Source organism: Mesoplodon bidens (assembly GCF_964165515.1).
Source record: "Mesoplodon bidens genome assembly, chromosome: 8".
Classification (NCBI taxonomy): domain Eukaryota; kingdom Metazoa; phylum Chordata; class Mammalia; order Artiodactyla; family Ziphiidae; genus Mesoplodon; species Mesoplodon bidens.
In genome coordinates this window covers 109,536,873-109,562,801 of record NC_138165.1, presented here as the reverse complement: position 1 = coordinate 109,562,801, position 25,929 = coordinate 109,536,873, and the positions used below count along the sequence as shown (strand labels likewise).

The window sequence follows — 25,929 nt, the reverse complement described above, 5'->3', positions numbered from 1 at the left end:
CACATCTTCCTCCAGAGGGCTGTGTGACCATTCAACCAAGAATGCCAACTGCTTGAATGTTCGATTAACGTTTTTTTTTTTTTTTTTTTTTAATTTATTTATTTTTTCTGTACGTGGGCCTCTCACTGTTGTGGCCTCTCCCGTTGCGGAGCACAGGCTCTGGACGCTCAGGTTCAGTAGCCATGGCTCACGGGCCCAGCCGCTCCGCGGCATGTGGGATCTTCCCGGACCGGGGCACGAACCTGTGTCCCCTGCATCAGCAGGCGGACTCTCAACCACTGCGCCACCAGGGAAGCCCCGATTAACGTTTTTTTAAATCACATGCCTCGCATCCCTGGACACACACACACTCAAATGTTGCATTGATAGATATTAATGTCAGTTCATGGTCTGAATCAAAGCCTCCTTCCTATTTTCCCCCTCAATCTTTCCACCCCTCAGTTTGCTGTTTTTCTATGGCACATCTGTACGACAGGAGATTAGAGCATTGTGGCAGTGAAGGGACCTGAGATATTACCGAGCAAAAGGGCAGCCCTGGGAGTTAGTGCTGGCCTGAGGCCTCGGTGCAGGCTGGGAAGAGAGGATGGACACTTCTGGACTCTGTGCTCTTTCAGCTCAGCCACCTGAATTCTCCCAGCTGGTCCAGTAGCAGAAATGACCAAACCCGGGCTGAGAACAGTGGCCCCGACACTGCCCTCGCTCATATGAGGACTTCCTGGTGGCCAATTCAGCTCCTCCTGAAGGGAGCCATGGGGAAAGGGATACACAGGTTCATAGTGGCTGGCTCCTGGGTACCACATCCACGATGGAGTGCTGGCCCCATCAAGCTCGCAGTGCCAGGAAAGCATTAGCATGGAAGAGCGGGTGTTTAGAGGGAGGTATCACATGGGGAGAAGCCTGTTTCTGTGTTCTTCCTGGTGGCAGACCCTGGACCAAGGGTGGGATTTACAGGAAGCTGATTGATGATTCAGGTTTACTGAATGAGAGAGCTGCCTTAGAATGGGATTCTCTGGAAGGCCTGATAGAAGCTCATCACCATCTCCAGGGACCTGGAGAAGGGGGCTGGCCCTAAGCTATGGCTGAGCTAAATGCCCAGCCAAGGCCCCTTCCCATCACTCCAGGGGAAGACTTGGGAATCTTGGGTGGGTGAACAGAGCTGCTGATGGTGGGAATTTAGCATGCCCCAGAAAATGGAGTACCCCCTTCCTTGACCCCCAGTAAGTAAACTTCCTATCTCAGGAAAATGAGTAGAATCATCAACCAGGAGCTGCCCCTACAAGAATGTAGGTCACTGTTACGGTCAAGGACCATACCCATCATCCCCCTCAAATCAGACCCGGTCTTCAGTGGGCAGGGCAGCTCAAACCCATGCAGGCCCACGTCCGCAGGGCCTCCGGCCACCATCACCCACCACCAGGACGACAGGCCCCCTCTTCCCCCACCGAGCGTGCACGACCTCCAGGCTGGGCCTTGGGGACGCGGGGCGGGTTGGAACCGTGCGCTGCATGGAGGTACGTAATTACGAGTGGTCTTTCAAACTGCTCAGCATGGGTCCCGGGAAGGAGGTGGCCTGTGAAAAGGGTCTCCTCCACAGCTCATTACAGCCACAGTATCGATTCTTCCATCATTATCAGAAGGCATCCCTGCCATGTGAAATCCTGTCCCTTGAAGTGTATTCACCAGGGACAGCTTTCCCCCATTTCCAGGAGTGCACATGGCTGCTAACAACCTTCCACAGGCCTTTTGAAAGCCCAAAGTTTTCAGAGAAGTGAAATGTATAGTTCCTGCTCCATTCATCCCTCAAGAAAGACCAACCCTACACACACACACACACACACACACACACACACACAAAACCCTAAAGAGCGCAAAGGAACAAACCAGAATTGTGCTCAATGCAGACCACCACATCAAAGGGTGCTTCTGAAACCCGGCCACTTCCAAGACAACTAAACTTTCCGAGTCCTTTTCTCGAGCAACCTTGGTGATGGGGGTCAGTTTGTTTTGTCTGTTGTCTTCTCCTCTTAATGATAAAGGGGTAAATTTGGGGCTCGAAAAGAGAGGCCTTGGATTCCAGAAAAATCCACAGCTCACTTTCCTCCCTCAAGCTGCCCCTAATTCAGAGTCTGGAAAATGTGAATTCCTCACGTAAATTCTCCCACTGTCCACCCTGCTTGTTCAGCGTTTAACTCCTCAAATCTTACCCAAGCTACCCTCATATTTGGCAAAACCCTCGTGCTTCTCAATAACCGCCCACCCCAATCTCTCCTCTGTATTTCTTCTCTCCCTGCTTCTCCATCTCTGTCTTTCCAGTGTGTCTCTGCCCCGTGTGCTGTTACTCTCTTTCTCCCCTCTTCCTTCACTTCTTTCCCTTGCTACCTCTCTGCCCCTCTCTGTCAGGGCCCTTTCACCTCTACCCCCAGGCCTCCCTCCATCCCTCATCCGTGATCCAGTTGCACCTCACTGGGTCTCTCTGTCCCGAACCCTGAGCATCTTTGTGTATCTCCCTACATGCCCACCTGGTACCTACTTCTAAGAGATGGTTTCACCCTATTTCAGTCTTAATGGACGCTGCTCCCCACCAGCGTCCCCCGACTCACCTGACCTCTCCCCACCTCCCCTCCACCCCCAGGCCTCTGGACCTTGGAGTACAAGCGCGAGCTCACCACGCCCCTGTGCATCGCCGCGGCCCGGGGCCACACGGCCTGCGTGCGCCACCTGCTCGGCCGCGGCGCGGACCCCGACGCCAGCCCCGGCGGCCGCGGCGCCCTGCACGAGGCCTGCCTGGGGGGCCACACGGCCTGCGCCCAGCTGCTGCTGCAGCACCGCGCCGACCCCGACCTGCTCAGCGCCGACGGCCTGGCGCCCCTGCACCTCTGCCGCACGGCAGCCTCGCTGGGGTAAGGAGCCGGGGCCCCGGCCACCCAACCGACCCTCGACCCCCGACCCCTGACCCTGCCCCCGCCCCCGGACGCCCTCAGCGCCCCGACCCGACTCAGACCCCGGACCAGGCCTGCGTCACCGCTTCAGGCCCCGCCCCCAAGCCCACCCCCCTCAGGCCACGCCCCCAGACCCTCGGCCTCGGCCCCGCCCGCCGCCTGACCCCGCCCCGGACCCGGACCCGGACCCGGACCCGGACCCGGACCCGGGAGCTCTCGGCCACGTCCGTCAGAGCCCCTCGGAGGCCGCCGGGCCCCCCGCCCCGGCCTCGGCCCCAGCCCGGGCCCCGCGCCGGTTTAATTAGCGCCTGATTGCGAGCGCGGGGGGGGCAGGCGCCACACGGAGGTAATGAGCCGGTGATCACCGGCCCACAGACGCCGGCGCTGGAGAATGCTAAAAGGCCACTGGCGGGGTTGGAGGCTGAAAAATTAGGGGTTTTAATGATAATTTTATGCAGAATAATTGTCACAGTGTGACATAAATGGTTAGCTCCTCGGGCGGGGCTTCGGCGTCCCACAAGCCAGCCGAGCTGCGCCCGCATTTTCGGGGCCCACCCCCTCCCAGGTGCCGGGGTTCTGGAAGCTCTGCTGGTGCCGGGTCTAGCCTCGCGGCTGTCCTTGCGGAGGGTCTGTCCCCTCGGGGTCCAGTAGGTCCTGGGAGAGACGGCGGGGCCCACCGCGTCATTGTATAGGATTTCTGTTCCAGGGGCCCAGCTTGCGTTGTGTCATCTTGACATTTCTTTTAGTCCCTGTTCTTGGGATTAAAATTTCTTGGCCTTCTGTCTCTATGATGACGATTAAATAAAATCACCATGTCAAGCGCAGGCAGGCAGGACTACTGGGCTCTCAGGGACCAAGGCGGAGGGGCACCGCCTACCAATGTCACGTGGAGCAGGGACTCAGAAAGGCACGTGGACCACCAGGAGTCTTGAAGGAAAGTGACTGAAAACAATATATTTTTCAAAAGCAGCTTTACTGCGTTGTAATTGCATATAGTAAACTGCGCATGCTCAAAGTATACAATCTGATCAATTTGGACACAGGCGTGCACTCATGAAACCACCCCTATAATCAAGAGAGTGAACCCAGCCATCACCAGCAAAAGGTTCCCTTGCCCCATTGTAATCTCTCCCTCCCCCTCCTCCAATTTCCCACTGATCGGCTTTTGGTCACTATAGTCTGAATTTACTAGAATTTTATGTGAATGGAATGTAGTCTCTTTTGTCTGGCTTCTTTCATGCAGCAATATTACTTTAAGATTTGCTTTGAAGCATATATTATATTTTTTATTTTCATTTTATATTGGAGCGTAGTCGATTAACTGTGTTGTGTTAGTTTCACGGGTACAGCAAAGTGATTCAGTTCAACATATACACGTATCTATTCTTTTTTCAAATTCTTTTCCCATTTAGGTTATTACAGAATACTGAGCAGAGTTCCCTGTGCTATACAGTAGGTCCTTGTTGGTTATCTATTTTAAATATAACAGTGTGTACATGTCAATCCCAATACTTTGAGAGCTGTCATACTGTTGTGTGTATCCATAATTCACTCCTTTTCATTGCTGAGTGATATTCCAGGGTAGAGGATAACACAATGTATCTATCCACTCATATGTTGAAAGACACTTGATTGTTTCAGGCTTGGGGCTGTTACAAATAAAGTTGCTATGAACATTTGTGTACCAGCCTTTTTCTGGGTATATGCTTTCGTTTCTCCTGGATAAATATCTAGGCAGAGCTGTGTCACATGATATGATTAAACGATAATCTTTTAGGAAATGACCTTCCAAATTGGATCTACCATTTTACATTCCCACCAGCAATATATGAATGTTCTAGATGCTTCCCATCCTCACCAATACTTGGTATGGTCACTCTTTAGCTCTAGACATTCTTTAGGTACTTAGGAATATTCCATTGTAGTTTTGATTTGCATCTCCCTGATGACAAGTGATGTTGGTCATCTTCTCATGTACTTATTTGCCATCCATTTGTCTTCTTTGGTGAAGTGCCTGTTCAAATCTTGTGCCCTTTTAAAATATTGGGTTTTTAAAAGAGCACAAGATACTGTTTTCTTCTTAAATTTTGAGATTTCTTTATATATTCTGGATACAAGTCCCTTGTCAGGCATGCGATTTATAAATATTATCTCTCAGTTTCTGGGTTATATTTTCTTTCCTTAAAAGTGTCTTTTGGAGAACAGAAGTTCTTGCTTTTGGTGGCATCCAGCTGATCATTTTTTTCTTTTAGGGATTGTGTTGGGTTATTTTATCTTAAAAAAAAAATCTTTGCCCAACCATGGCCACAAACATTTCCTCCTATGTTTTCCTCTAAAATTTTTAAAATAATTTTATATGTTACATTTAAGTCTGTGACCCATTTTGAGTTAATATCTGAATATGGTGTGAGGTATGGATTGAAGCTTTTTTTTCTCTGCATGTGGATATCCAGTTGTTCCAGCACCATTTGTCAAAAAGCCTTTCCTTTCTCCATGGATTTGCCTTTGCACTTCTGTTGAAAATCAACTGACTACATATGTATGGGTTTATTTCTGGCTCTCTTGTCAAGTACACACAAGACAAGGCAAGGCCTGACTGATTCAACTGGTAAAGATCCACAGAGCCACTCCTAGATTCGGACTTTTAACGCTTACATAAACAGTGAAAAGATGAATAGCCAGAAGTACCAATTCTGCACGGTCCTTGTCCCACACACCACAAAAGACAACACCCAAACAAAAGGGGCCAGAAAATGGCAATGTGAGTTGCAGGATACCCTGTTACAGAACACCCGAATCTAGACTTCAGGTGAGCGGTTTTACAGTCTGCAGCTCTATTCTGAGGGGGGCAAGACAGGAAGTCCCAAACCTCATCAGAACCCAGGAGGTGATGAGAAACGTCTCAGGACGGCCTCCCAGGGGCCGTAGGGAGGTGAGTGGACGATGGTCTTGTAGCAACTCCTTACAAGACTTTCATTCTGGAGGATCACAAGGCGCTCTGCCAAGACTTAGGTCAGCAGTGGTTCAAACTTTTGTTTGCATGGCCTGTGTGGATACATGCAAGTCGCTGGGGCTCCATGGCAGAGCCGTGGTTCTGTGTCTCTACTCTATTACATTGCTCTGTTGGTCTTTTTTTTTTTTTTTTTTTGCGGTACGCGGGCCTCTCACTGCTGTGGCCTCTCCCGTTGCGGAGCACAGGCTCCAGACATGCAGGCTCAGCGGCCATGGCTCACGGGCCCAGCTGCTCCGCAGCATGTGGGATCTTCCTGGACCGGGGCCCCCTGCATCGGCAGGCGGACTCTCAACCACTGCACCACCAGGGAAGCCCCTCTGTTGGTCTTTTTTGACACCAGTACCACATTGTATTGAATATTGTAACTCTGTAAGAAATCTTCAAGTCAGGTAGTATAAGTTCTCCAGCATCATTCTTCATTTTCGAAGTTGATTTGGCTGTTCTAGCCTCTTCGCATTTCCACATAAATTTTAAAATCAGTTTGTCAATTTCTACAAAAAGTGCTGCTGGGTTTTGACTGAGGTTAATGTAAATCTATAGATCAGTTTGGGGAGACTTGACTTAAAAATATTGAATCTTTCAACCCATGAATCCGATAAATCTCTCCATTTATTTAGATCTTTAGTTTCCTTCAGCTTTGTTTTATAGTTTTTAGTGTGCGGGGCTTGCACATATTTTGTCAGATATATCCCTAAGTATTTCATATTTTTGATGCTTTTGAAATGACATTTTTATTTAAATCTCTGTTTTGGTAGCTACTATATAAATTGATAAGTTATTTTTGTATGTTAATTTGAAACCTGCAACCTTGCTAAGCTTACTAACTGTTCTAGCAGCCTATCATAAATTCCATAAGATTTCTATGTAGACAATCATGTCATCTGCACATAAACAGAGTTTTACTTCTTTTCCAATCTGGATGCCTTGTAGTACTTTTTCTTGCTTTATTGCACTAGATAGAGCCTCCAGTGCAATGTTGAATAGAAGTAATGAGAGCAGACAACTTTCCTTATTTGTAATCTTAGAGGAATTAAATCTTTCACCATTAAGTATGATATTAGATGTAGATGACATTTTTTGGATTGAAAGAGTGCCTTTCTATCCCTACTCTGCTGAGAGTTTCTACTATGAATGGATATTGAATTTTCTAAATGCTTTTTCTGCATATATTGAGTTGATCATATGGTGTATTTTTTAGTCTGTTAATATAATTATTTACACTGATTGATTTTCAAATGTTAAACCAACCTTGCATTCTTCAGACCACAGTTTATAAATTGCTAGGTTTGATTTGCTGAAATTTTTTCAATCTGCATCTATGTTCATGAAAGGTATTGATCTGTAGTTTTTTCTTGTAATGTTTTTGTCTGGTTTTGATATCTGAGTAATGCTGGCCTCAAAAATGAGTTGAGAAGTGTCCTCTTCTTGTCTATTTTCTGGAAGAGCTTGTGTAAAATTGTTATTATTTCTTCCTTAAATGTTTGGTAGAATTCATCTGTGAAGCTATCTTGGCCTGGAGTTTTCTTTATGAAAAGGTTTTTGGCTATGAATTCAATTTCTTTAATGGCTATAGTGCTATTCAGGATATTTCTCTCTTTTTGAGTGAGCTTTGATAGCTTGTATCTTTCAAGACATTTATCTCTTTAAGTTGTTAAATTTATTGTCATAAAGTTGTTCCCTATTATCCATTTAATAGCTGCAGAATCTGTAGAATCACCACTCTCATTCATGATACTGGAATTTGTGACTTTTATTCTTTTTTCCCTGTTCAGTCTTGTTTTGGGTTTTACTAATTTTCATTTTTGTTTTACTGTTTTATTTTTCATTGATTCTTTTTTTTTTTTTTTTTTTTGTGGTACGCGGGCCTCTCACTGTTGTGGCCTCTCCCATTGTGGAGCACAGGCTCCAGACGCGCAGGCTCAGTGGCCGTGGCTCACGGGCCCAGCCGCTCCGCGGCATGTGGGATCTTCCCGGACCGGGACATGAACCCGTGTCCCCTGCATCGGCAGGTAGACTCTCAACCACTGTGCCACCAGGGAAGCCCCTTTCATTGATTCTTGATAGGCTCTTTATTGTCCTCCTTTCTTTACTTACATTGAGTTTTATTTGTTCTTGTTCTTCTATTTCTTAAGATGGAAGCTGATGTCTTTGATGATTTTTATTTTCTAATATAGGCAGGCTTTCAGTGTTATACATGTATCCTCTATGTACTACTCTAGCTGAATCCCACAAGTTTTAATATGTTAAAATTTCACTTTCAATCAGTTTTAAATATTTTCTAATTTCCCTTTAAATGTTTTCCTTTTGATTTTTTTCTTTGAAACATAGGCTGTATAAAAACGTGTTATTTAGTTTCCAAATATTTGGGTATTTTCCAGATATCTTTCTATTATTTATTTCTAATTTAATTCCATTATAGTGAGGGAACTTACTTTGTATCACTTTACTCCTTTGAAATTTATTGAGTCTAGTTTTATGATCCAAAATATATTCTATCTTGGTAAAATTTCCATGCACACCAGAAAAGAATGCATATTCTGCAGTTGTTGGGTGGTGTGTTCTATAAATGTCAATTAAGTCAAGTTGCTTAATAATGTTGGGTAAAACTCCTATATCCTTACTGATTTTCTGCCTACTTGTTTTACAGGTTATTTAAAGAGGAGTGTTGAAATCCTTGACTATAATCATGGATTTGTCTATTTCTCTTTGCAGTTCTATCAGTTTTGTTTCAAATATTTTGAAGCTCTATTATTAGTTACCTAGATGTTTAGCATTGTTATTGCCTCTTGAAGAACTGACATCATTATTAAAAGATATTCTTTATCTCTGGTAATATTCTTTGCTCTAAAGTCTCCTTTGTCTGATATTAAAATATCCAGTCTGACATTAATATAGAGTTCCTTTGATTAGTGTTAGCATAGTATACCCTCTTCCATCTTCATTAGTTATCTGTTGCTGTGTAACAAATTACCACAAACTTAGAGACTTACTAAAACACCCATTTATTGTCTCATGGTTTCTGTGGGTAGAGCTTGGGTGTGGTTTCACTGGGTCCTCTACTGCAGAGTCTCTCATATGACTGCAATCAAGGTGTCAACAAGGGCTAGGGTCTCACCTGAAGGGTCACCTGGGGAAGAATCTGCTACAAAATTCATAGAGTTATAGAAAGAATTCAGTTCTTTGGGACTGTTGGACTGAAGGTCTCAGTTCCTTGCTGACTATTGATTGAAGGCCATGCTCAGTTTGTGTCTTTATTTTTAAAGTGGATTTCTTGTAGGCAGGTTATAATTGAGTCTTTTTTAATCCAATCTGGTAGTATTTGCCTTTTAGTTGGGTGTTTAGATCATTTACATTTAATGAGATTTTTATATGATTATGTTCAAATCCAACATCCTGTTATTTCTTTCTATTCATCTCATCCATTCTTTGTTCCCTTTTCTTCTTTTTCTACTTTCTTCTATACTGAGTATTTTTCATGATTCAACTTAATCTCCCTTTTTGACTTATTATATATAACTTTTGGTTCTGTTATTTTAGTAGTTGCTTTAGGGTTTATAGTATACATCTTTACCACAGTCTGCCCTCAAGTTGTATTATACTACTTCATGTATAATATAAAAACCATATGACACTATACTTCCATTTCTCTCCTCCTGACCTTTGCACTATTGGTATCATAGATTTTACTTCTGTATATAAGTCCCACAATGCATTGTTATTATTTTTGTTCAAAGTCAATTATCTTTTAAATATATTGAAATAATAAGAAAAAAAAAGATTTTATGTTTACCCATGTAGTTCCTATTTCCAGTGCCCTTCATTCCTTTGTATAGACTGAAGATTCCATCTGGGATCATCTTCCTTCTGCTTGGAGAACTTTCTTTAATATTTCTTATAGTGAAGGTCTGCTGGGGATGAATCCTTTTGGAGTTTGTATGTTTGAAAAAGTCTTTATTTCATCTGAGTGTTTGAAAGGTACTTTTGTTGGGTAGAGAATTCTAGGTTGACAGGTTCTTTTTTTCCTTCAGTGTTTTACACTCATGGCTCCACTGTCATCTAACTTGAATTTTTATTTCTTTTTTTAAATAAATTTATTTATTTATTTTTATTTTTGGCTGTGTTGGGTCTTCGTTTCTGTGCGAGGGCTTTCTCCAGTTGCAGCGAGTGGGGGCCACTCTTCATCGCGGTGCGCAGGCCTCTCACTGTCACGGCTTCTCCCGTTGTGGAGCGCAGGCTCCAGACATGCAGGCTCAGTAGTTGTGGCTCACGGGCTTAGTTGCTCCGCGGCATGTGGGATCTTCCCAGACCAGGGCTCGAACCCATGTCCCCTGCATTAGCAGGCAGATTCTTAACCACTGTGCCACCAGGGAAGCCCTAATTTGAATTTTTAATCTTTAAATCTTCTATCTATCTGATCTTTGTTCTTTTGTATATAGTGTCCTTTTTTTCTGGCTTTAATATTTTCTCCATATCACTGGTTTTAAGCAATTTGATCATGATGTGCTTTGTTGTAGTTTTCTTCATGTTTCTTGTCCTTGAGATTTACTGACTTCTTGGATCTGTGGGTTTATACTTTCCATCAAATTTGGAAAATTGTAGGCAATTATCCCTTCACATATTTTCTATATGATCCCCTCCTCTGCCTCAGGGACTCCAATTGCATATATGTTACACCACTTGAAGTTGTCCCACAGTTCACTAATGCTCTGGTTTTTTTTTTTTTTTTTTTGCATTTTTTTCTTATGTAATTGAGTTACCTTTTGTTCTGAAATCCCTGATCTGCCATTAATCCCATCCAGTCTATTTTTCATCTCAGACATTATAATTTTCAACTTTAGAAGCCCAATCTTAGGTCTTTTTAAAATATCTTTCATGTCTTAACATGTTCAATCTTTCCTCTAGCTTCTCAGATATATGGAATACAGTTCTAATAACTATTTTAATGTTTCTATCAATTCTATCATCTGAGTATGAAGAACATTTTCTTTATTTTAACTTTGTTCATTTTGTAAATTTCAGATTCACATAAGGCATAGTTGTGAGAGATAAGATATGTAGATATAAGATTCAAAGTAGAAATGCTTATGAATATATTTCTCAATGATTTTTTAAAGCTGTAAATAGATAGCTATTCTGCATGGATACTAAATAAAGATTAACTTCTACTTCATTTTAACTTACAATTTCTATCCTTGAGTCATTTGGTAGATGATTTGCTGGTGTACAAAGTTGCCATCTGGTGACAAAATTATAGAAACCCCATCTATTTTTGAAAAGCACAGCTCTAAGTTCATCCAATAATGATTCCTTCCCTACAAGCATTCAATCGCAAGTTGTTCAACTCTACAAGGTGCTGGGGCTGCGCTGTATTATACACAGTCTATCCCCACAAGATGCTTTTGGTTTCAAAGGACAGGAAGGTAATTTACAGCAGTGTGCTAGACACTGAGCCAAGAATATGTAGAATCCACTATGTGCACGGAAGTTGAGAGTGTGGGCTGGTAAATTTCTACTGGAAATTTTCTAGGAGAGAAAGAGGCACCAGCTCTATTAAAGGACATAAGCCAATCAAATCAAAGCAAATGTCTTTCTATATACTAAGAAAACGGGCAAAATTATTATTGATTGCACTCAGTTTTCATCATATTTTTATACCCTACAATTTTATATGTTACAAGTACATATTTTGCTACATCTGAGGTCTGGGTTGAACCCCAATTCCAACACTTACTAGCTGTGCAAGCTTGGCTAAGTTATTTCATTTTTCTGTGTCTCGCTGTAATATTTGAGCCTACTATGTAGGGTGGTTATTATGAGAATTAAATTAGCTAATGTAGGGCTTCCCTGGTGGCACAGCGGTTGAGCATCCACCTGCCAATGCAGGGGACACGGGTTCGTGCCCCGGTCCGGGAAGATCCCACATGCTGTGGAGCGGCTGGGCCCGTGAGCCATGGCCACTGAGCCTGTGCGTCCGGAGCCTGTGCTCCGCTACGGGAGAGGCCACAACAGTGAGAGGCCCGTGTACCACACACACACAAAAAAAATTAGCTAATGTAGGAAAAATGTTTAGAAGAGCACCTTGCATATAGTTAAGAATTATGTAGGTGCTGACTGCAATTCCTGAGTCCTCTTGTGTAATCATTGTGTCTATCTTACGAGAATTGAAAAAACATTTCACTATTTTTAATTAATATGGGGTTTGTGGTTTCTTTTATCTCCATATTTGTTGGTCATCTATCATTTATTCCCAGTAATATCTCTAGTCAAGAACATACTCCCAATTATAACATATTCCTATGGAAAATATAACCCATTTGATGATATTGCATGTCTAGGAACACACCATGCTTCCCACCTGCCCAAGAAGGCATGTCTATATTTACTTTTCTCTTGTTCGAAATTAAGTTCTCTAAATGCAGTATGGTATCCTGGATTGGATCCTGGAACAGAACATGAACATTAGTGGGAAAAGTGGTGAAAGTCAAACAAAGTCAGTTAATAGTTTTGGACTGATGTTAATTTATTAATGTGGGCAAAGGTACCATAATAATATAAAATGTGAACTTTAGAGGGAGCTGGATGAAGAGCATTTGGGAACTCTGCACTATCTTTGCAACTCTTCTGTAAATCTAAAATAATTTTAAAATAGAAGGAGTTTTAAAAACCAAGTTTTCTTCATACCTTGGGCTCCAATCTTCCACCTTACAGTATTAGAAAAATATTGTTCTTTACTAAATGAGAATGTATCACCTACTCAGAGCACAAAATATTGTGAAACCTGACAACAGCCCTTAAGACAAACCAACAAGCTTACATTTGGAACTGAGGCATATGCAGACCATTCAAGCTACTCGGCTTATACACTGTGTGATAAAAACTAATTTCCTGGCTTCAGCTGGTTTTTCAGAAATCATTCATATCTAGCACATTGTTTAATAAAGAAAGACCTTTAAAATGTCTTTGTATTAAGATGGGGCTTTTACAATCTCTTTTCTTTTGTCTTTCTCTTCCTCTTTGTTCTTTTTCTTCTCATTTTCTCTTCTGTCTCCTTACGTCTCTCTACATGACTCTTTCTCCCTGGTGATTTCACCTGACAGTCTTGACTTATTTAAATCCAGGTTATTGGGGAAAAGTTTAAGATAAGCGATGAACACACCAGAAGTTCAGGCAGAACTATGCAACAGCTGACTTGGAATATCGATGATTTGATGGAAGATGCTGGCGGGTCCCCTTGAACACCTCTACAATAACATAGCCAACTACCTTGAAGGATAAAAGTTAACAGATGTCAGAGAGGGCCTGAGGTTTAGACTACGGCTTTTCAGCTCTGAAGAGTCCCCCTAAAGTTAGACTCCGAGGAGGTCTGGCTTCAAGTAGTATAAACATTATCACTTTGACAGGAAAGAGCTACTTTCTCCAGAATCTTTTTATACATAGTAGATTTTAGGTCATCCTTAATTTTTTTACCTTACAGTAGAGAGGGGGTCGTTGACCTACATACAGAGCCACTTCATTTTCTTACTCTTGATGACAATGGTCTCCACACCTAGGGACCCAGTTCTGCTGCATCCCCTTTTAGTCAGCAATTCTCCATGGGTGCAGGACTTTAAAACCTTTGAGTCTCTGAGTTCCTGGGATTTAAAAAAAAATTATCTGTGCTTCCTTCCAACCAGCAAGCTTCAGAATTCAGAATTCAACACACAAAAAGGGATATCGGAGCTTTAATCTAGGAGCCTTTTGAAGAGATTTTCCCAAAAAGAAAAGTTCCAGTAAAGTTACTCTCTTCACGTTAGTAGCCTGCATGCCAGCCTCGCCCTATTTATTATCAGATTCCTCTCCTTGACCTTTTTAAAATTCTGAGATAATTAAAATGAGAAAAGAATTAATAGAGTCCTGATTTTTTTTCTCATCTAAAGCTGTCTTGATTTAAACAAAAGTGAGGAGGATTTGCTTCCTTCACAAACATATTAGTTAAAAAGCATGCAAGTTTACTTCTTGGTCCCAGTTGTGTCAATTCAACTAAATAAAAATTCATTCGTAAGCCAGAATTGGACTTGTGGAAGCAGCTAATTATCTTGGGAGGAAAAAATTATTGAAGAAAATCATTGGACAATTCTTTTCTAACTCAGACCTGGCACATTGAAATCTGGGCAGAGAGAAATGAAGTATGACTCTTCCTGAGGAAAGAAAGGCACTCTCTGGTCAGGATTTGAACAGGGACAACTATTCTGAGTCCTCGCCCCAACCCCAAAAGCCTTTGCCTAATAACAGGAGGTTTGCTTGCATGAGGTTCCAGCTCATGAGCATCGATGTATATTCCACTAAATGGCCCACTCTCCACATCCCAGATGAGTGACTGATTGTTGTTCAAATGGAGGGGAGAAAACATGGTCTGGTTCAACAGGACTTTGAGGCATCTCAAGGAATATTAAAGAACAAGGTGTCAGTTAGGGGCTACTCCCACTGGATGATTTGATATTTGTAGAAGAACTTCACTTTTTCTTTGTTTTTTTTTTCCTTTTCTGCCATGCGGCACATGGGATCTTAGTTCCCTGACCAGGGATCGAACTCGCGTCCCTGCAGTGGAAGCACGGAGTCTTAACCACTGGACCACCAGGGAAGTCCAGAACTTCACATTCTGAGCACTTGCAAGTGTCTTATGTGCTATGATCCTCCCCGCAGGCCTTCAAGGCATGGTTATCCCCAGTTTACAGGTTAGAAACCTGAGGCTCACCAAGAGCTCATGTTTTGCCGTTAAAGTGGCACCCAGTGTAAACGGTCAGAGCCAGGTTAGAAAGCCAGGCACCATAAGAGAGACGGATGTTGAAAGATAGCTTCTCCCTTGTTAACCTAATTTTTTCAAAAACTGCCAATAGTCAGAAAGTAGCTCTGCTCATCTCTAATCCCGACCTTTCAAACATGTTCTATCGTAGGTTTATCCTCCTTCTTCGCCACTTCTGGCATCTCAGGCAGATTACTCAGTTTTCTGGTCACTTGCCAAGTTCTATTGGAATACAGACAACTCGCTGTCAGGAATTAAAAGAGGTAATCCAGGCCAAATCAAACCTTCACCCTCTGGGCAAAATCCTTGATCAGACACCTCAGGAAAGATATACAAATGGCCAATAAGCAAATGGAAAGGTGCTCAACATCATTTGTCATCAGGGAAATGCAAATTAAAACCATGAGGAAATATGCTTTACGTTACACCCGTTAGGGTGGCTAAAGTCAAAAAGACTGACAACACCAAACATTGGCAGGAATGTGGAGCAACTGAAACGTCATACACTGTTGTTAGGAGTGTATAATGATGTAATCACCTTGGAAAACTGTTTGGCAGTTTCTTTTAATGTTGAATATACACCTACCAGCAATTCCACTTCTAGATATTTATCCAAAAGAAATGAGAACATATGTCCACAAGAAGACTTACATAAAAATGTTCATAGCAGCTTTATTCATAATAGCCAAAAAATGGAAATACCCAAATGCCCATCAGTATCAAAAGGAGAATGAATTTTTTCATTATGGTAAGTCCATACAATTAAATATGACTCAGAAATAAACCGGAATAAGTTACTCATGCATGCAACAATGCGAATGAGTGTCTAATACATTCTGTTGAGCTAAAGAAGCCAGACACAAAAAAGTAGAAAAGACAAAACATGGTGAGAGAACTCAGAACCATGGTTGCCTGTGGGGGTGATGACTGGCTGGTAGCAAACACAAAGGAAATTCTTGGAGAGATGAAAATATGCTATGTCTTGACTGGGATGTTGGTTACAAACAAGTATTCCTTTGCCAATTTCTGCAGCTATACTTCTCAGACCTGTGCATTTCTCTGTAAATTTACCTGACTTAAAAAATACATAAATACATGCATATAAAACTGTTCTCTCATACAACTCCCAGCTCCCCCCAACCTTACCCTCATCCCTGCCTAAAAAGAGAGTCTTTTTTTTTTTTAATTTATTTTTGGCTGTGTTGGGTCTTCGTTTCTGTGCGAGGGCTTTCTCTAGTTGTGGCGAGCGGGGGCCACTCTTCATCATGGTATGCGGGTCTCTCACTGTCGCGGCCTCTCTTGTTTCAGAGCACAGGCTCCAGACACGCAGGCTCAGTAGCTGTGGCGCACGGGCTTAGTTGCTCCGTGGCGTGTGGAATCTTCCAAGACCAGGGCTCGAACCTGTGTCCCCTGCATTGGCAGGCAGATTCTCAACCACTGCGCCACCAGGGAAGCCCAAGAGTAGGGTCTTTTATTTCACTTTTCCTCCTCCTTCTCTTCCCCTCACTCTGATGCCTCTGGGTCTCCCTCTTCATCCAGTGTGCTGGGGCCAGGGGAGGAGAGAAAGGCTGCCCATTTCTTGTTGAGAAGGGGACACTAGTGAAGCTTCCAGAAAGTCAGATACTCCTTCACGGGCAAGTGAAGCAAACAGTGGAGCTATAACTTCTCTAAGTTTGCTCCCTAAATCAGTCCTCCGTCCCCCAAAAGGCAGAATTTCACTCGCTGTCCGGGGAGAATTTGCCGAAAATATCATCAGCAGCCACAACCATTCAACACTTCCGAAGCAAATTAAATGGCAGCTCTTGCTCCAAGGGAAAACGTAAGGATGGAAATGGCCAGCAAGTTTCTCTCTCCATCTCCCCACTACCCTTAAGGATTTGTCCATTCACATCAGCCGTTTCAATTGTAAACATTTATGCTTGATCGTCTCACAGCTTAGCATCCCGGGAGTAAGGGAGGGAGAAGAAAATAGAGAGCAGAAAGGGGCGGGTGGCAGGTCCCCAAAGGAGAGGCTCAGCAGAAGGTCCAGGGAAACCAAGTGGAGCCGCTCCTCCATCAAGGTCAGGGCAGTGGCTTCCCCACCCTTCATTTGGGGCCAGCTGGGGAGTCAATCCACAGAGGGAGCCCCCTTTCAATGGAAAGCACGGCTGTGTTTTCCTCCCAGGTCTCTCCCCTCTGTCCCCTGCCTCCCCCCATTCCTGCCTTGCCCAGCATCCAGCTGATCTGGCTGCCCCCACCAGCGGACCCAGGCTTCGGGCTCCAGCCACCCTGCCCCGGGGACACGTCTCCAGCCCATCTGCCTCTGTGTCAACCCTGAGGAGGAAGAGTAGCATATAAATGGTGATTCAACAAGACTGGTTCATGACACCCATTACTTTCGCTGAGCACACTGCCTAGCGTGAAGCCCCTCCCGTCTGTCAGAAGGGATTCGGGCAGCAACCACGGGAAGAGGACAGTGAAGCGCAGTCGGGATTGTCCAAGGACTGTGGTGACTTCCAGCCATTGAAACCGTTGCTCAGGAGACAGATGCTGAACATACCTGACAAAGGGCTTAGAAGCAATGTCTGTTTCCCCTCGAAAAAATTTAAGTAATCTTTGTGAATTTCACCTTACGTGGAATAGTTCTTTGTCATTGTTGTCTTTCAGTACCATCGTTAGGTTGCTGACTCATTCTCTTAGCCAGTGGTAGCTGGGGTTCACATCCCAAGCAGCATGTTCTGGCTGTGGCGTCACCGTCACATCCCAGGTCCCCACCCTTGAGATCACTGCTGAACCCTCAAACACCACCTCTTCACTGAAAACCAGGGAGAATGAAATCTGTGGCGCAGAGTTGCCCACAGGACTGGACGAGCAGCAGGTTCCTGTTGTTTGTTGTTGTATAGCACGAGGTCCACGGGCCAGGCGACCTCCTTGGCCTTCTGCTGCCTTCAGTGTTCTATCAGTGAGTCTGTCCAGGAATCCTGTGGAGTGCTCAGAGAAGATACCCTCCCCCTCGCCTTGACAGGCTGCTGGCGTACAGAGCATGGAGGAAATTCTCTACTTATGGAATGAGCCGATGAATGAAAAGTTTAGAGAGAACTTAGGGGAAATGCCTAGTACCACGCCTGGCTCATAGAAGGTGCTTAACAAATAGTACCAACGGGAAGAGCAGCCGGGCGGGTAGGGTGACTGAGGAGTAAGCCAGACACAGCAGCCAGGGCCTCTGTTCTGCCACCTCTGGGCTGGATGGCCCTATGCAAATCACTGGTCTTCTTCTAAGCCTCAATTTCCCCCCCTGCAAACTCCACCTACAACACAGAGATGTTGCAAGGACTAAAGATAACATTCTGCTAAAAATAAATAAAAAGACCATGTGCTGGGGAATGCACTGACCACCCAGCTCAGAACCAGAGGCTGTGAAATACCACTTTGGAGGGCTTTCTGCAACTAGACGGATGGTGAGGAGGGAAGCCGGAGAAGGAAAGCCTGGAGCTGGCTCTGTTTCATGGGGTGCAGGGCGGCTTGGCAGGTGGTGTGAAAGGGTAAGGAAGAGGTGAGCAGTGAGGAAGCCTGGGCTGAGGCACTCGGCACCTTTCTGCACCTGCGAGGCGAGTGGGAAAGCCAGCGCTTCGGGAAGATGCTGGAGGTGGCTGGGAGCAGTGTGCGGGACGTCGGCTCAGTCCCACTTCCTTCTTTAGAAATAAGTTAAAATGACATTCATTCAACAGCCCTTGACGGGTTCATCTCTATTAACTCCTGCCTTTTGGCTCAAGCTACTTTTTCTGTGTGCTGTCAACCTTGGGCCCCATAACAGCTTGTCACCTCGATCATTATCAAAGACGGGGATGAGGGATGGTGGTGGGGTGGGGAGTGTTTGCCCAAGTTGCTTCATATCTGAGGTTGTTCAGACAACACAGCATCTCCTTAATCTCGTAAGACAGAGACAAGTCATTCTGACATCGTCAGATGGGAACTTACCCTTGGTTCCCGACAGCGACTGTCCTACGCTGGCTCCAGGCCTTCCTTCTTGTGTCTATCAGGATAGCAGGAAACCTGCTCGCAAAATCTCCCCTGGGAGGAAAGGGCTTGGCCAAAGCTGGGTTTCCCACACAGTCCTGCAAAGCCTTGGGTGGTACTTTCCCCGCTGGGCCATCTCTTCCTTGACTGGAGACACTGACCCATACGAGGTCAGATCTTGCAGGTCCCCAAGACTCATCACTGCTCTGCTTAGCACTGAGGACCTTCCACCCACCCCCGCCCGCTCCTCTCGACTCACCTTCTCGGAGGCACTGCCATACGCGCTTTCCCAGATCGTTGCTTACGCCTGGACAGATCAATGGAAAATTTGAGAGCATTCTGGAAACCTGGAAAGCTGAGCTGACATTCTCAGAATCCAAGAGCTGCTGCTGTGGCAGTGGGGGATGGTTTTGTTATTAATAAGTAACCTCTGTTGTCCCTCCGTCAAATTGCGACTCTGATCCATTTTGGAAAATGGATTTGAAAATACAGACAGGCAAAAAGGAAATAAAAGCACCATCACCCCATCATCCAGAGGCAAACATGCTGGCTTGTGTATTTCTAGGCTTTCGTCATATGCATATACATACCTGCTCTTTTTTTTTTATGGGAGTGTTTGATGCTGTTTTGTAACCCGATCTTCTCACAGGACCACTGCAAATAGTTTTCCATGTCATTAAACAGGTTCCCACAACTTCATTTTTAATGACTGCCCAGTGTGTGCCAGCAGCTATGTGCCCCAGTCAATTTGTTGTGTTGTTGTTTTCTCATGCCTGTGGTCTGCAACTTACATCATTATCTGCTCTAAGGAAGTGCCAAGGTTTAGCCCATTAGAAGCTCTCCATTAAAAATGAAAAGGGCATCTGCAGCCCTCCAGAGGGTGGGCCAGTGTCATTCTTCTGAAAGGTATCTTTGTTGCAAAGAGCAACCTGGCCATCAGCCTGTTAGGCTGTGGACGTGGAAAAGAGACCCACTTATATTTCCCAGTGGGCTTCTTCAGAGAGGTTGGGCTGCTTTAAAAAAAAAAAAAAAAAAAAAGAGCAGAAGAAAATGTTTTGTAATTGTTGGTGAGTGCACACAGGCTCAGTGGCAAAATGAGACGGAACCCTTGATTTCTAACCTCCTGCTGCACTGTTCAAAATTCCTCCCAGAGAGGCAAGGAGGAAGCAGATCTGAAGCACTCTGATTGTCAAATTTGCATCCTCTCTTAGCTGGTTATTGTCCCAAAGGACATTTCACATCAAATTGTACTTGTTTGTAAAGATCTTTCACCCAGGACAGACCACTTCCCAAGACACTGCTGATATGGAGGCTAGAGAAATACAGAGAGAGGATTTAAAATATTGAGAGTCCCTGGGTAGAAATGTAAACAGATTTAAGGGCAGCAGCTTCCGGCCTGGAAACCCCCAAAGGATCCCGTTCAGAGCCCCACTCAGGCAAAGCACAGGAGAAACAGCAGCCACACGAAGGAAAAATGGAGGCTGTTCATTAACGAAATACATTTGTTCAACACGCTCCTAGGGAATACCAACAGTGGGCTAGCCCTGCCCTTGGCGCGGAGAAGCAGAGATAAATAAACCCCCATTTCTACACACCCAAGGCGCCAACCGTCTAAGAGAGGAATCAAACGTGCCAGCGAACATTTGAAACACAGTGTGATAAAGGCTGCGCCCAGACACTTAGGCACGAGGAACATGACAACACAGAAGTGGGACCCAGAGGAAGAGGAAGGAAAGATAGGATACGTCCTAAGAACCACACCTGGTCAGGTAGGATTGAAGCACAGGATGGAGCATCAGGAGCTGAAACTGGTGAGGCCCACAGAAGCTGGATCACGCGGTGTCCTGTGTCCCGGGGAAAGGAGCCTGGGCTTTCTTCAGCCGCCAGGAGGAGCCTTTGGGTTTTCAGCGGGCACAGGTCTTATGATTCACACTGGAAAGGCTCTTTCTGGGTAGTATGGAGCTTGTTAGACTGGCACAGGGAACAAATGAAGAGACTGTCCTTAGCTTCAGGCAAAAAAGGATTGGGGGCCTCAACAAAGGACAGGGACAACGGGATGGAGGGAGGAAGCAGTTCAAGTGATTATTCAAGAGATGGAATCGGCAGGGCTGAGTGGCCCACTGAAGAGGCGGTGGGGGACAGGGTGAAAGCGAAGAGTAAGTAACGCACAGAGCAAGACCCCCAAGGAAGCAGAAGAGGACTACACCTGGGACAAGAGGGTCAAGAGGGATCCCTTTCCTCAGACCTATGGAAGTAGGAGAGGGCAGTCATGTAGACGCAGATTCTAACAGGTACGGGGGCCGACTCAGTGGCACAAGGCGGGAAGGACGGCAGCTCCTGGGAGAACGTGCACGCTGCGTGAAGTAGGGGTAGATTGCTGAGAAGGAGGAGAGTAGAAATAGGATCTCTTGGGGACAGCGGTCAACATTTGGAACAGCCAGTAAAGGGCGAGGAAGGAGAAGCTGGTGCTCAGCCCTGGGAAGTATAAGCCAAAGGGCACTGAGGACCAGCTGAGCCCAGAGGCCAATCTCCATGAATGGTGCTCCCTCCAGCAGCACTCTGCAGCCAAGGGGGGAAGAGCGTGTGGGTGATGATTGGATTCCCAACTGAAAATGCGGCCAACAGACACACGGGATGGCCACGTCCCCTCAACTCAAGGGAACTGAGGACGCCGAGAAGAGAGAGTGGAGGGCTGCCCAGGGAAGGAAGTGAAGCCAGGAAGGGCTGAGAAAGCCAGGGGCCGATGACCCAAGTTTCAACAGAGCAGCGATGAGGAGAGTACCAACAGGAGGGCTAGCGAGACGGACCAGAGCCTTACGCTGTGAAGTCAGCATGCTGGCGCGCCAGACTCCAAACGTGGAGTAAACACACTGATGGCAACGTCCAGGAGGTGACCCGGGAGTGGGGGGTTGAAGTGGGGCTGGTGTTCTGGCGGTGCCCATGAAGGACAAGGGCCAGCAGAATGGAGGAGGGTGGTGGGAGGGTCTATGAGACGGTCCTACTTTCAGGCTGGTCCAGGCTGAGTTCCCCACCAGTGTCTGAGGCCCCATTTCCAGCATGGGCCTGACCAGTCAGCAACGGCCACCTGGGCTTGGATTGAGGTGCCTGGAGTTCTCCCAGGTGGGGAAGAGGCTCTGAGGAAACTGCTCTCCTGGGAGAGGACAGTCTTGGGATCCACCTGATGGACCTGGAAGCAGCAGGAGACACCCACCTCTGGGGGAGACCACAGTGTCCCAAGGGAGCCTACAAACCCCAGGACACCACTGTGGGATTTAGCAACAGCCAAAATCCACAGTCTGTTCAAGGAGAGCTTGGCTGAAACCAAGATAGTCCCACAGTTAGGCATGGTTGTGGGTTTCGCCCATGCATCCAGTCCTGTCTGAGGACACCCCTGTGCCATTCTGTGTCAGTGTCTTGAGGAATGATGGATAGATTCCATCCCAGGGGGTAAGGCAAGCCTTGCCTCACACCGTTGCCGAAGCGCAGGTACCTGCCGGCTGATAAAGAGCCCGACGGCCTAAGGGGCCCTCCTTAGAACCCTGACTCCCAGACCCTTCAACTGCCACCTGTGACAAAGAGCCCAGGAAATCCGTGTTTCCAGCACCGTCACCTGAACCACATTACCTTCCAGAGTAGCACCAAGTAGTTACAAATTACAAGGTAAATGTTAACGCTGCTCGTGGGTTCTTAGGAAAAGTTCCTAGCTGTTGCCACCATTTAGTAACCTGTACCCCCAGGTTTGCCTTAATCTCTTTTTTTTGTTTTGTTTTTCCAGCTCAGTTTGAACTCCTATAGCCTGGGCACGGGAGATCTGGATTCCTGTCCTGGCTGTTTTAGGAGCCAACACCCCCGGTGGGGAGGGAGGGCGTCCGAAGCCCCGGAACCCGCAGGCAGGGCGTGCCGGGCTGGGGGAAACAGGGCGCCGGTGCCGGGGCGTCCGCCGGGCCCAGCCCGGGTGACTGACCTTGGCCTCCCCGCAGGTGCGCACAAGCGCTGCTGGAGCACGGTGCCTCGGTGCAGCGCGCGGGCGGCGCGGGCCTGGACACGCCCCTGCACGTGGCGGCTCAGCACTGCTTGGACGAGCACGCGCGCCTCTACCTGGGCCGCGGGGCGCGCGTGGACGCGAGGAACGCCCGCGGCGAGACGGCCCTGAGCGCGGCGTGCGGCGCTGCGCGGCGGCCCGACGAGCACGCGCGCTGCCTGCGCCTGTGCGCGCTGCTGCTGCGGTGCGGCGCGGCGGCGGACGCGCGCGACGAGGACGAGCGCAGCCCGCTGCACAAGGCCTGCGGCCACGCGCACCACGGCCTGGCGCGCCTCCTGCTGCGGCACGGCGCCGACGCGGGCGCGCTGGACTACGGGGGTGCGTCGCCGCTGGCCCGAGTGCTGCACACGGCCGCCTGCGCCCCCGAGGCCGCGCCGCAGCGCACGCTGCAGGCGCTGCTCAACCACGGCTCCCCCACCGTGTGGCCCGACGCCTTCCCCAAGGTAAGAGGGGGTCGGGGACAGGCCACGAGGACTTTGCAGCGCAGGGACCCGGCCTGCCGCCGGGGGGCATGCAGCACTTCTCAGGCTTTCAGGGGCCCGGAACCCCCCCTGGAGACTGGTCCAGATGCAGATTCTGACCCCGCAGGAGGGGTGGCGGAGTCTGCATTTCTAGCAAGACTAGAGATGAGGGTGAGGTCTTGGAACCACACTTTGAGGAGCCAGGGCTGGGCAGCCCTTTCTAGAGTCACGAGAAAATGAAAAGGTTGGGGGGCCAACAAGCATACTCGAGTGAGACCTTGCAGAGTTGTCACCTGGGGACGCTAGGCACTTGTTTCTATGATGCCGTCATGGCTCAAAATATTTTGGCAGATTATCTTTTGGTGAACAATGAAATCAGTCTCTTGTCGCATCTGGTATTTGGCTTGAAATGAAATACCCAATGTGACCATCCACCTTATTAATAGGATTAGTGATAGCCCTTCACAGATTTCTCTCACTCAGTCCTCACCACATGCCTGTGAAATACACCAGGCTCCTGACATTCCCTTACCTGGATTTCAATCAGGTGAAGTGCCCTGTTCAGGGTCAAGGCTGTGTTGGGACCTCAACCCCACTTTGCAGACTTGGCTCTGAGCTGCTTGTCGCCTTTCCACGTATCAGATCCGCACTGAAATGATAAAGATGAAGAATAAACATTTCTTATCAGAGAAAATAAAGACAGAAAATGTTTCCAAAAGGAAAGTTTCCAAAATACTAGTTAAAATAAGCGATTGTCCTCCCCCGAAAGATTGCATTGAAGGGAGGGCATTCTATTCGATGTAAAATTGTCTGTGCTTAATTTAAAAATTATCCCAGATTCACCAGTCATATGCCAGAGACGTGTTTGGCCTGATAAGCTTTACACAAATAGCCTAAAAGCTGTTATCCTAAAAGGACAACAGCTAGATGGTCTGAAATAGTGAGATTCACACATTTCTTTCACATGCTAACTTTGCATCCCAGATGCGTACAGAATAAAACTCTTGTCTCTCAAAACACAGGTGAGAAATGGAAAATCCACCCAGACAATTCCCTGGGTGTTTCCTTACTTGACAAACTTTATGACAAGTTTCTTATGCCAAGTCTGGCACCATCTTCGAGTCATCCTCTTGAGGCATTCTACTAATGCAGTGATTTCCATACCATGCGTGGACTCTTGAAAGGGAAGAAACGCCAGCCTTTTTGTACTCTATAACACTTCCCTTTTATATTCATGATTTACATTTAGACGTTTCCCAATATTAGCAGCCTTAGTTCATCTACTGATAAAATGGAAACCTACCACCCCTCCAATTCACACTGTGTGTGCCTTAAACCAAGATGCACCCTTCAACCCTTATGGTGTGAAACTGCATAAAGAATGAACAAGAAACAACAAAGAAAGAAACAAGACTTTACATGACGCCCAACAGTGAAAAACACCTGGGACAAATTCTTTTAAAGAAAAAAAAAGTCAGTATATTTCAGTGGTGACCAGTAATAATCCTTTGTTAGCCTCGAAGACATTCGATTTTTAGAGATCTCTGTCCAGGTTTCAATGTCCGAGGTGCAGCCCCACAGGCATCATCCCGGGGGAAAGGACTTCTAGCACCTGAACTCTGTCTCCAAGGCTGTGGAATCACCCCACCTTGACCTAGAGATGCAGGGCAAAGCCCAGTGCCTCCCCTTTGGGCCTCCAGGGGCCCCGTCCTGGGATATCCTCACGACATCCTTTGTCAGCCACACAGGAATGGAGCAGGTCAGTGGGGTGCGGGGTGGCTGTGGATTTGGGTCTTGGGACAGTTAGTTACAACGGGGACCAAGAGGCCACGAGAGGTGCTTGGCTTCTGAAGATGATGATCAATCTCCCAGCAGTTCCACACCATTGCGGAAAGAACCGGAGTCTCTCTGAGAAATCTTAATACTTTGAGGCTTTCACAGAGCACGGTGCAGGGGACCTTCAGTCAAAGTTTGTTGAATGAGAGAAGGGGATTCCAGCAACCCCAGGGCACGGCGCTGCAGTTAAAATCTTTGGAAACAGGCCTCCAACGTCTTTGCGCTGAGGCCCGCCCACACCTCGGGGCGGGGGAGGTCCGCAGCCCCCTGCCCCCCGGCGCCCCCGGCTAGGAGCAGGTTGCGGGCAAGAGCGCGTTTACTACCAACCTGGACATCCTCCAAGCCAACGTACAAGTGCCTGTGAGGCTCTGGCCTCGCCCCAGGACAACCAGGGTGAACACTCTGGTAATGTGGCGTCAGCATCCAGGCCCCCTGCATGTGCTCCACCGGGAAAGGGGTCTAATCAGCACGCGAGACATCAAAGGGCAGACCCGACTTGCTCAGCAGCCCCCGTGGAGCGCGCAGCAAACACGCTGAAATGAGCCACAAAGATGCTCTGCAGGCAAGACTCAGCGCCATGGCGAGGCGTACACAGAGGCACCAGGGAATGTCACAGAGCACGCCGGCCGTGGGCAGCAGCCGTGCTTTAAATAGATGTAAAGAGACACCCACGGAGCTCAGAATTACTGAGGCAAAAGGTTTCGCAGCGAGCTTATGACATAAATCACAGTTCCCCGGTGCCCAGACAAAGGCACCAGCGCCGCAGCAGGCGGACTCAGAAGCATCCGTCGGAGCCGCGCGCACTGCGCTGCCACGAACATCAAAGCGGTGTCACGGCGGGGAAAGCAAGCATGTGGACA

The 25,929-nt window shown here is 46.8% G+C and overlaps 1 protein-coding gene across 2 annotated transcripts in view; it reads left to right on the top strand.

Moving 5' to 3' along the window:
* The window catches only part of ASB18 (ankyrin repeat and SOCS box containing 18), a 63,351-nt gene that overhangs the window by 23,791 nt on the left and 13,631 nt on the right, over window positions 1-25,929 (top strand). For both annotated transcript variants that reach the window (XM_081242336.1, XM_081242335.1), the window contains 2 exons: window positions 2,633-2,900; window positions 22,711-23,215. In XM_081242336.1, coding sequence (XP_081098462.1) covers window positions 2,633-2,900; window positions 22,711-23,215 — 773 coding nt within the window. The remainder of the gene's footprint in view (window positions 1-2,632; window positions 2,901-22,710; window positions 23,216-25,929) is intronic.